Source organism: Antennarius striatus, chromosome 12 (assembly GCF_040054535.1).
Source record: "Antennarius striatus isolate MH-2024 chromosome 12, ASM4005453v1, whole genome shotgun sequence".
Lineage (NCBI taxonomy): Eukaryota > Metazoa > Chordata > Actinopteri > Lophiiformes > Antennariidae > Antennarius > Antennarius striatus.
Genome location: NC_090787.1, coordinates 6798072 through 6809951, shown reverse-complemented (window position 1 = coordinate 6809951; position 11880 = coordinate 6798072). Strand labels below are relative to the sequence as shown.

The 11880-nt window shown below is 41.3% G+C and overlaps 2 protein-coding genes across 11 annotated transcripts in view; one reads left to right on the top strand and one right to left on the bottom strand.

Moving 5' to 3' along the window:
- ramp1 (receptor activity modifying protein 1) overlaps positions 1–5169 on the top strand; it is a 43107-nt gene extending 37938 nt beyond the window's left edge. For 9 of the 10 annotated variants that reach the window (XR_011037638.1, XR_011037631.1, XR_011037637.1 and 6 more), the window contains one exon: positions 1321–1851. The gene's annotated coding sequence lies outside the window, so the exon portion shown is untranslated. Of the gene's footprint in view, positions 1–1320; positions 1852–4391; positions 4563–4643; positions 4670–4801 lie in introns of those variants that run through there. The other variant, XR_011037633.1, reaches the window with a different exon arrangement.
- Positions 5170–6567: 1398 nt separating this feature from the next.
- Positions 6568–11880, bottom strand: part of ube2f (ubiquitin-conjugating enzyme E2F (putative)) — a 36600-nt gene continuing 31287 nt past the window's right edge. The window contains exon 10 of the mRNA XM_068329025.1: positions 6568–10145. Coding sequence (XP_068185126.1) covers positions 10095–10145 — 51 coding nt within the window. The 3' untranslated portion in view covers positions 6568–10094. The remainder of the gene's footprint in view (positions 10146–11880) is intronic.

The following is an 11880-nucleotide window of genomic DNA, read 5'->3' as shown; positions in this document are numbered from 1 at the left end:
TATTGTGTAAGTGTTGGAGGAATAGGAAGATCTCTGTGTGCTTCTGTTCCTCCAAATGTCCCCACAGATTGACAACAGATGCCATAATGTCATTCACAGATGTCCGCTGTTAATGTTCGTGTCATTTATTTTCAGTGCTCTGCGTGTGTGTCAGAATCAAATTCCTCCAGTTCCCAAGTCGCTCTGGTGTATTTATGTCGCCCAATTTCCCAGTGGAGCCTCCAGCAACTTTTCATTCTGCCAACAGGCAGCCCAGGAGATAAGCCTCAAACTGCCCAAAAAAGTACACTGACTAGTCTGGGATGTCTGGCAGCCAGATAAAAAAAAAGAAGAAGATTTTTAAGTTTTGTTTTCATGAATGTTGGTTTATCCGCACCTTAATCTTAATCATTTCCTCCATGAAGAATCATGTGAAAAAGGCAATTACAAAGCTTTTATTGGATGAGTCATGGGGGGGTGCTGGAGGTCACGTCATGCTCCCAGTCTTCATGCCGGTCTCATACTGGAATTTAATGACAGCAGAGAGACAGTAATGGAAGCAGGAAAACACAGGAGCAGTTGTTACAGATAAAAAATAAAGGAGGAGAGAGAAAGAGGGGTTTCACTAGAATGTTGTTGGTTTACGTACTGTGAGCTAAAAAAAAGAATGATTGAAGAGACACGTGAACCAGAACAAGATTCTGACTGAACATTTTTCAGTTTGTCATACAGACGTTACAACAAAATGAGATTTAATTTAAAAAATGTAAACGCCGCTATTTATAAAATCTTTATTTTCTTGATGGATCATTAAAGTTGAATGAATCTGCAAAGCGACAAGATTTTTCCTGCTGTGCAAACCATCAGCATACATTAACTAATCATAATGGATTAACTGCAAAACGAAAAGTCGCCATCATTATCTGGTTTCCCTGTGCTTTTAAATGAAGGTAATCTAAGTGGTTCTGAACCACTGAAAACACTTGGCAGCAAGGCTTTCATGTACAGGACTGAAACAAATGCTGCAACACAGCAGCTTAAGACTAAAGCAATACATGATGAAAAACTTTTTTTTAAATTTTTTTCAAATGGCTTGAAAAATGTTCCAAGATGAGGAGAGAAAACAAATCACATACTTTGAACTCAGGATCAGCCTTGAAAAAGTTGCATTTACTTTTGTATTTACTGTGTCGATGTCAAAATCTTGGTAAAAATGTTAATAAAGAAAGTACAGAAATGAAACAGCAGAAAACAAAGCTGTACATCCACCATCCTGCATTCACTGTGAACTTTGTCACAACCTGTATCATTCGTAAATTTCTTCTTCTTTTTTTTCAACAGAAAACTGTCTCTCCAAGAAACTGCAAAAATCACCAGAGAGGTTCATGAGTGCAGTGGGAGGATTTTGCAAGGAGCCGTCTGAGACTGCTCTGCCTTTTGAAACTAATTAGCAAGTAAGCTGTGTTTGAAGCCCCAGAAAGTGCCCCTAAGGGCATTAGCGTAGGATGCATCTGACTACAGAATGTACGCAGGTGTCTCACACTAATAGAACGGTGAGACGAAGGAAAGCACGGCCAAAAACACAAAAAGAGATCATGTGTGCTTGTTTTACTGCACCTACAGTAAATCCGTCTGGTGTTTGTGACGTCAACACATCTAAGCTGACAGAACTTTGTTACCCATAATGCTCTTTGATACATGCATTATTTTTTTTGTGGGCATGGAGAGATGCAGTGCTGTCACTTCCCCAGTGGGACACCCCGACTTAGTTTGGTTGAGCACTTGTGTTTTGTTGTGATTCATGCATTTCCTTCTCATAATTAAGTGACATGTCTATAATTCATGTTCATCTGACGTAAATAAAGAAAAAAGGAGTGGAACTGGAGTTTTATTTAATTACAGCCATGTTGTCATTGTGTCTGCCTCTGTCACAGCTGGCATGAAAAAACCTATTAGCGTATGCAGCCTGCCAAACTAATTTCCCAACACAATGAAGTGTCTCCCGTGACTGTGAGGAGCATGTGGTTTGGGGGGGTTTTTTGGGGTTTTTTTAGCGTAACATGGGGAAAATAGAAACACCTCTTGGTGGGTGATCCAGAAGCTGTGGAAAAACACAAGACTTTATAAATATGGATGTTTGCAGAATCATCAAGATACAACCGAGAAACAAGTAGAGAAGCTAATGAACACATTCTCTTTCATATCCCAATTATAATAATTAAAATGAATGCATACTGTCCATACGGATAGTGACCTGAGTACATAAATTGCTATTTATACACACATGATGAAGGAGAGAGGCATTCAAACCTCTGCAGCAACATGATCACATAATGACAGTTGGAAATAATTTATTTTTAATTTGAAGGAAATGTTTCTCACTCTCAGTTGCCAGGTAATTTAATAACATCATTTATTGTTTATGCCTGGAACTGTTTGGGAAAAAAAAGTTCACGTCATGATGATCGTGGATAATCTTTCTTTTAGTTCAACACAAATATTAATGCACGTAATTTCAGTTTAATGTATGCAATTTATTATACCAGGAGAATGTATTTGTTTCTGCCTGATTTTGTGAACATGAAAGGTTTATTTTTAGAGTAACAGCTGCTTATGACAGCTTCATTTCATTTGATGGAACAGTTTAAAACAGCGTTTAAAAAATGTTTGTACAGGTCGCCCTCACCATAAACTAAAGATGTCAAACTTTTGGCAGCTTTTACTGCTGTGAGTGGAGCTTCTGATGTGATTGGGAGTCACTACAAAAAGCTCGTCTCTCAATATTTTGAATGCATGCATGTCATTGAAGACTTATAACAACTAATAACCACCCTCAGTTCACACACTCTGCCAGCTGCTTTACAATTGATGCTATCATCAGACTTTGTTGCATAAATGCGGTATTAATTTTAGATGTTGGTTCTATATCATCTGACTTTGCACACAAGAGCAATGTAATGAGGTGATATTTCTGGAACAATTTGCATCCTGCCATGTCTGAATGAGGCCATAAACAACATTTTACCCGTTGTTGTTCTTTGTGTGAATGACATACAGCCTTCAATTTGACAGACAGATGAAGCAGCACTACCATTGTTTCTGAACCAGCTTGGTAACACACACTGATCCATGCACTGCTGAATCAATGATGTGCCGCAGAGTTTACTCTGTATCCGTTATCTGCAGGAATGTTTTCTCAGTGGAGGCTGCATAATTACAGCTTACTGCAGACTTATTAATCCATAAACACAGAGGTCCTCATGCTCTGACAGGTAGCGTTCAAGCATTAAACGGCTTATGTTGAGGTTCCCCTAGTATAAATTTCCTTCCCATAATTCTCTTTCACGTATTCTTTATATGTGGATATAAGGACCGTTTGGCATGGTGGCTTTGCAAATTCCTGGTATTGATTATCCCAAGGACTGTAGCATCAATTGAGTAAACACAAAATTGGTGAATGCAAGCTTGTGGGGAAGCTACTTCATTGTGATTCATTCCATGAAGAGCCAAGTCAATGCAGACATTGGTCTTTTTTGTGTGGGTAATGTTGCTGTGGGCGTGCATAATGTTGCAGATATGCACATTGCTGTAAAGTGCTCACAGATAATACCCAACTCAACACTGTCACCCAGTAGTGCTACCACTCTTTACCTAGATGACATTTACATAATGGTCTCCTTGTCAAGTGACAGAAAGCCATCACATTTGAGACAGATAAAGCCAGCAATTAAAAGAATGAAGGGTGCCGGGAAGTACAGGCTAGATGTCTGGCTTCAGAGGAGAAATGGACACGCTCTTTTGTCGGAAAAAACACCTGGAAATGAGGAATAAGTGCTCATTTGTATCAGTATCATGCTTTCTTAATGTTCCAGGCAATTTCCTGTAGGGTTCTCCCTGCCATTAACCTACCGGACCTCATTCCTAAGCATATTCTGGAGCTGGCATCAGCTGCCTCAGCATATGAGGGCAATAAGGTGAACTGAGGTATAACCACAGCAATTGCTAGCCTGGGCACTGTTTATATTACATTTTCTGCCTTGGGAGTTTCGCTACATGGGCTATAGCTTCACAGTTATATTTGGGTTGGAACCAATAGTATGAAAGTAGTGGCAGAAATGAAGGACAGCTTGGAGACGGCCTGAATCAGGCGGTGTGGCAGAGAAGAGGTAGTTTAGAGGGGTGGCAGAAGAAAGCAGAAAGGCAAGAGATGAATAAGCCGTCTAATGACGTCCAAATGAAGCTTTGTGTAACTCATTTTAGATGCAAATGACATGGACAACTAAAACGCTGACTAAAAATAAGAACATTAAAGTTATGAGTATGTTTTGGCAATTTGAACAAAAAAAAAGTGAGAATTCTGAGTTCTAAAATAATTGATACTTTTTTTTATACCTTTTTTTTTTAATGGCTAGATATGCACGGGAACTTGGCTCCAGATAATTATTCCATGAAATGTCAACTAAGATTAACAAATTAATCCTGAAATCCGTCGGAGCAAAGATTGACAGCAGCCCAACGCCACAACAGATCGGACGAGCAACAGATGAAGAGACGAGACGCTCACGCATCTTCCGTCAAACGATGTAAATATTCATGGTTATAAATAGTTCCATGTGATTTATAGTTACTTTAGTTTTCTATTCATTTTATTTGCTCAATTACAGCAACCCCTTCTGACAGCTGTACGGGGGTAAATGGATTTATGACATTATCCTCCAATCAAAACCGGCTCCATGTGACTGCAGTGTTGTCTGCAGCCAATTTGTTTGACAAATGGCCCTTCACTCAGACCCAATAATCCCCTCCTTAATGTGTCTGGCAGGCCTGCTGTCCACAGGATCTCTGCAGGGACATGGTATCTGCTGCTCCACGTCATTTTCTCCCCTCCTCCCCGAGGCTGTTCATGGATGTAGAAATGTGCACTTCAAATTAATCAACTCATGCTTAGGAGGGCTTAAATTTGAATGATTTTTGGTTGAGGCAGTCCATGTTGTGTGTTGTGAGGACCAGCCAGCTCATTACCTGTCTACGGCTGCCAGCGCGCACACAGAACATTAATGAGATGGCGTATAGCTGGAAGGTGAGTGTACAGAATAGAATACGCTTCCTCCCAAAACCGCAGGGCTGTGTGGTTGACAAGCAAGCGTGTGTGTGTGTTATCACATAAAATGTGTAAATGCATGATGCTTGTCCAATGGGGAGAAACAATGTGTGTGTGTGTGTATTAAATACACACCTTCATCACCTCTGGGTTCCATCAGCTGTGTAGCTGCAAACACAGAGCAACAAACATAAAGAAAAAAAGAAAAAAGTGTCGTTTAGTTCCCTCTCGTGTCCTCAGCGGTGTCACTAACGGTTCACATCATTGAACTATACAGACCCCAGGAGTTACACTTTAGACTTGGGACTTGAATTTATGACTTTTTATCAATTTTTTGAGTAAATGAATGGATTATTAGAGAAGTGTCAGATGGGCTGAATGTCACTCCCTCTTTTATTAACACCAGTGCAGTGCCCGGTATCAACATCTGGTCCAGGCCATCTGCTTGGCCAATGCTATCGGCTATTTGCAGCTCTTTTTTTTTTTTTGCTCCAACACTGGTGACGATATGTGGAGCTGAGAGACAGGAGAGGGACAGTGGGACAGTTTGGGCATTGGGATCAGAGGGAGGGAGTTAACAATCACACATGATTTGTGTTGAACTGCTTTCTCGTCCTCTCGTTACGGCGTGCTGGACCTGGTTCTGCAACTGAGACTAGAGACGGCCGACAGGCTGGCGGCTGAGGAGTCTGAGAAGCAAGGAAAGTTCGGATTGTGTTTTTTCTAACTTGACAATCATTATTTCTACAATTAAATAAAAATCATTGCAAGAAGTGCAATGTCACTGAAGAATCCACGAGCAGCAGCAGCAGCAAAAGAGCGTCGCTTTATTTCCAGCATCCAGACATGTGGTCAGCGGGCAGCAAACCAGCTGCAGATGTAGGTGCAGACATGATGCACAGTCCTCAGAGGCCTGACGCTGCACACCGGCTCCTACACACAAAGATGTTCGCTTGTTTATTCGGTTACGGACGACAATCAGCAAAAGTGGAAAATCAGTATTTTTATTTCAGTGTTTGGCTTAAATGGACTGGCAGGTAAGATAGAGACTAGAACAATGTATGTAAAGAGGCTGTAACAACAGCTTAAGACATTTTATTATAAATGGTAGAAGTTAATTGTTCATTAACCCACAAAACTTTTCCCTGTTCTTAATGGAATCACTTCAAGATGCTGCACAGAATCTGATCAGCTTAGTTGAAAAATCACTAACTGATCTCAATCAACTCTATACAAATAAAAACTACTATTTTCACTTAGACAATGTGAGCGTTTGCCAACTTTCTGGCATGATTTAAATTTTCATTCAATTCTCAGCCCTGTCCTCTCATCTTCATCAACAATTGATGAAGAACATCAATGTTTAAATAACATTGAATGTATTTCAACATAAAATCTGTTTAACAAACAGCTGGAGTCCAGTGAATTTATAACACCATCGTGCAGGGAAATGTAGAAAATGTCCCAGGGAGTATCAACCTGCTGCGGCGTTCAATAAATGGATCCAAGCCGTGTACCTGATGTCCTTTATCCTCCTTGATCCTGCAGGACATCCTTTATTCAGGCAAAGCGAGCATCATGAATTCAGTCTTTGGTTTCATAAACCAGATGATTAAAAGAATGTGGTAACTATAAAAATACTGACGTGTAAAGACAGACATAACATTACAAGACACATTTAGTTTATTTATATTCTCTTTAATAGATCTTTAAAAAAATGGTTATACAATCTGAGAAAGAAAAGGTTGAGGATCTGAAGAAGGGGTTATTAATCTTCCTTTCCTGGCCCAAAGATTGCCTCGACCCAAGCTGACATTTCCCAGTTGCATTCTGGGGAAAAAAAAATCAACACACTGCAAACTGCCAAATTGAAAGACTTACCACAAGGTATCCAATAGCTAAGTTGAATATCAATAAAGGTAAATATTGGACTGTCGTATCCTGGAGGGAACTACAACATCATGGTAATTACACAGGATGGCTTTAAAAATTGGTGTTTTGAGTGGACTAAAAACAGAATGGAAAATACACTGAACTAATTCAAATTTACTTTCTATTGACTCGGTATTCATCATAGTCTGTTCATTTTGGCAGAGACCAGTGTCTTCAGTAATTCATTTTACTTCCACAAGGAAAACAATAATTTGAGCTGCTGCATCCTGGGCCAGAAAAACAAAAAGAGAGGGAAACCAGAGCATGCCAGCACATCACATCATTTTAAACATGGGTAACTTCTCACACACACACACGCTCAACATAGAAAACTTTCACCCAAACACCTCTACCATAAAAATTCAGACTTCAAGAACTACTGACATCCTTTGTCAAATGCACCAACGGCAGATCACAGAGACTTTGCCTCATGCAGACGTGTGAACACAAATCAGAATGTCGTGACAACAATCATAATTTTCAGATGTACGACTCCAACTATAGGCACGACATAGGGCTGAGCAAACACACACACACACACACACACACACACCCTGGGTGAGTCTGCAACACACACACACACGCACACGCACACACAGAGTATGTATTTTAGCCCGAAATCCACAACAGTACAGGTTCAAAATCAACCGAGGGTATCCCACAATGCAATGCACCCCACTTGCAACTGCCAATTCAGACATCTATTTGACATCTCTTGTAAGCTAACTGGCTAACAAGCATAATAATGTCCACTTGCAAGCATGCTAACTGAATTAACATTATATTCTGGTCTATTGTGTCTTTAAAGCCTGTCCAGTGTACACACTGCTGCAGCGTCACCATGGAAATAGCAGCAACATAAAGAGAAGCTACTTGACGCTAGGCTGCCCACAGTACACCTGGAGTACCATGCATATTACATTACACAAAAAACAAAACAAAATAAAGTCTCCCTCACTGAGTGGAAACCATTTTCTTGTTAGCTAGATGGCTCATTAGCAATCTTTGATGCTGGCGCGCTATGTCTGTGCCTTTCTGAATCCCTGATAATTAAGTTGTCCAAACACACCCAGACAGTGAAAACATACAGTCCATACAAATGAGAAGGAAACACAAAGATACAACTTAATTCTGTCCTTCAAGAAAGTGTCAGCTTCGAACATTCCCCACTTAAAACCAGGGTAAGAGGGAACGCACGATGCATTTACTGAGTCGTGGGAAAGCACCATGATATTCCGTACTGCTGTACAATGACACTGAAATGAAACAATGGCAATGACAGCTTAAAATGCTGGCTTTAGTTTTTAAAACAGACAATCTCATCCCGCAGTCAAAGCATCTACTTTTACCTGTAGTGACATTTATCTAGTGTTTTGGGTTGAACTGAGATGACATAAGGTGGACAAAATAGAACAAAAATGGGAAGATTTAACAAAAAGTGTGAATAAACAAGACAATCCACAGATGGATGTGCCTCTACTGAGAAGAGGCTTCTGACTTTTCGCCCTGCCGTGAGCGTGAGGCCTCACAGCCATCTGTGGTTCCTCCTGCAATTTGACAGTGTTGTGTCAAAACAGTGCCATCTAGTTCCATTAAATTTCAGAAAGGACATCTCTCTATGGTAATTTAAAAAGAAAGAACTTGGCAGCAATCCAGATGAATAGATAGCAGAACATCAGTTTTGATCTAGGGGTGAACAGACTCTTGGACATGAAGGTGATTTCCAATCTAAACCAAATTTTTAAGAGAATCCTGACATAATACAGGGCAAAGACTTTTTTTTTAATGCTTCCTGTCTCCACATTGACATTTTGTTAGCAAATGGGGAAAGTACACTGTAGTACGTTTTTTTCTGGACACAACTATATGTAACAGTGAACCAAAACAGTCCAGTCGTGACTGGATGGTGAGACAAGATGAGCTCCTTCCCTGTATGACTGGTTAAAATTTGTCACTCCCGTTTTCATATAGTAATTTTCTAATTTTTGTAATAATAAAATCATTAATTCCAGCCACGCCTTTGCGTTTGCACATTCAATTACATTTTGTTCATTTGACTCAGAAGACTATGCCAAATTTCAAACATTTCAGGATGTAACATTCAATTCAAGTCAGCTCTTTAAACACACGGTCATTGTTTCATTTGAATTTGTTGTGCAGAACTACAATCTTAGCAAAATTGGGTCACGGTCATTGTACTTTCTGATAACATTCCAAATCTAGATAACTGGTACATTTAATGAAAAAAGATGCATGTGGTTGTGTGTGAAGCAGATAGACAAATATATGAAGGACAAACAGGGAAGAAAAACAGGGACAAAAGTACAGTACATTATATCTGGCTGTGGATTTAGTAGTCAGACTTGATCCCGCCGGAGGTGAAAACACACAGAACGTTGGTATCTGAGGTTTGTGTGCATCTGTGCTCACATGCCAGACGTGGCAAAAGAACGGGACGATGTGGTCATTCACATGCTGTCTTGAGGGGCAGAGTGTGTATGTGTTCACATTTTAACTACAAGATGGGACACTGTATGTCTACATGTGTACGTTTGTGATCTCATGCAATTTCTCTTTAGCGACACAAACATGACAGGCACTGAAACAGACGACTGACAGGAAGAGAAACATTTCTCTTGATCGATTAAATTTCAGAACAGCAGAATGTGACTTCCTTTATATTTTGTGTCCGTGAAGCGTCACGTCTGACCTCTCGCCCTGTCGTCGTCGCTGCTTTCCAGCGGACTTGGCACGGCTGTTATTCAGTGACGACGCCACAATAAACAGACATTATAGTCATTGCAACACTCAATCGATTAGTATAATTAAAGCAAGTTCTTTTTTTAAGCAAGCCCTTCTTCAAACTAACTTACTTTCTTTTTTTAACTTCATTCGTGCAATTGGTGTTTATTGCATTGGGTCAACAGGGCATGAGCATGGCTGTGTTGTCAGGAGGAAAGGCGTGGCAAGAGTCAGCTGTTGATTCACACATGTGGTATAATTGGCCAAGATAAGCAGAGGCAAGGTAGAGCAGTTTAGTTGATTGGTTGGTGCAGGCTGATGTAGTTAGCCGATGCCTCCATCATCTAGCGTAGTGCTTGATGTAATCTTGAACCTTATTCCGAAAATCCTCCTGGAATGAAAACAAAAAAGTAAAAAGGAGTCATGCTGTGAAAGAAAAACAGGATTTTTGATAGAAAGTTGATGTGATGTGCAAAAAAAAAGTGAGAACATCCCAAGTTACGCCTCACAGGGATCTCCTATTCAAATGTACACAAATATAATATAAAGTTAAACAGTACATCCACCACAATTTAGTAAGCCCATTTTTGCTTGCAGATAAATAAGCATTGATACAGCTTCAATCTATTGCTTAATGCTTTTGGTAAAATGCGTAACACACACATTGAACAGTGACTCTGATGGAAGGCTACAGATTGCTATAATTACATCTCCCTTCAAAGCGGTGATGTCAGTGTCGGTGTGTTCGTCCGTTCGTTCATCCATCAAATATCTTCGCAACCATTGCAGATGGAAAGATGAAAGAAAAAGTACATTACTCGGCAGAGGGGGTAAAATGAGATGATGACCTTGTGAAACCTAGGTCAAGGTCAAATTTCAACTTTTGTGCACTCAGGAACTGCATAAGATAGAAAGATGAGGGAGAAGGCCAGTGCGAGTGACATAAATCAAAGCAAAATTTTTGATCTATGGTCATTGATCTAAAGTAGGTCAGAGCACTAGCTTTGATCTTTGACCTATGCAAGTAGGTCAGGGTAAAATTTGAATTTAGGGGTATTGCGGGATGTTGCAGTCTGTGTCTGCCTTGGTTCTAGTTAAATCTGGAAACATTTTCCGCCACCCAGTCTCAGATAAGTGATAGAAGATGGATGGATGGACTGCATGGTACACACAAAGTGTTGTAATTCGTCACACATGGTCAAAGCTAAGGAGACACATGTCCTCCTGGTGTTAATGGCAATGTAGTCACCACAGGAAACGAGGAGGAGCTTTGGAAGAAAAAAAGCATCATGACTATGTTATGACTTCAATGTAAAAAAAAATCACAGAAAGTGGGTAGAGCTTTGGCTCATATTTTTTTCCAACATGTAATTGTGTGTAACATGTAATTCGCAGCCGAGTGTGAAGCGGTTGGGATGAGAATCAGTACCTCCAAATCTGAGACCATGGTCCTCAGTCGGAAAAGGGTGGAGTGCCCTCTCCGGGTTGGGGATGAGATCCTGCCCCAAGTGGAGGAGTTCAAGTATCTTGGGGTCTCGTTCACGAGTGAGGGTACAATGGAACGGGAGATCGACAGGTGGATCGGTGCAGCGTCTGCAGTGATGCGGACTCTGTATCGGTCCGTCGTGGTGAAGAAGGAGCTGAGCCGAAAGGCAAAGCTCTCGATTTACCGGTCGATCTACGTTCCTACCCTCACCTATGGTCACGAGCTGTGGGTCGTGACCGAAAGAACGAGATCCCGGATACAAGCGGCTGAAATAAGTTTCCTCCGCAGGGTGTCCGGGCTCTCCCTTAGAGATAGGGTGAGAAGTTCGGTCATCCGGGAGGGACTCAGAGTCGAGCCGCTGCTCCTCCGCATCGAGAGGAGCCAGATGAGGTGGCTCGGGCATCTGGTTAGGATGCCTCCTGGACGCCTCCCTGGTGAGGTGTTCCGGGCACGTCCTACCGGGAGGAGGCCCCGGGGACGACCCAGGACACGCTGGAGAGACTATGTCTCCCGGATGGCCTGGGAAAGCCTTGGGATTATCCCGGAGGAGCTGGACGAAGTGGCTAGGGAGAGGGAAGTCTGGGCTTCCCTGGTTAAGCTGCTGCCCCCGCGACCCGACCCCGGATAAGCGGAAGAGAAT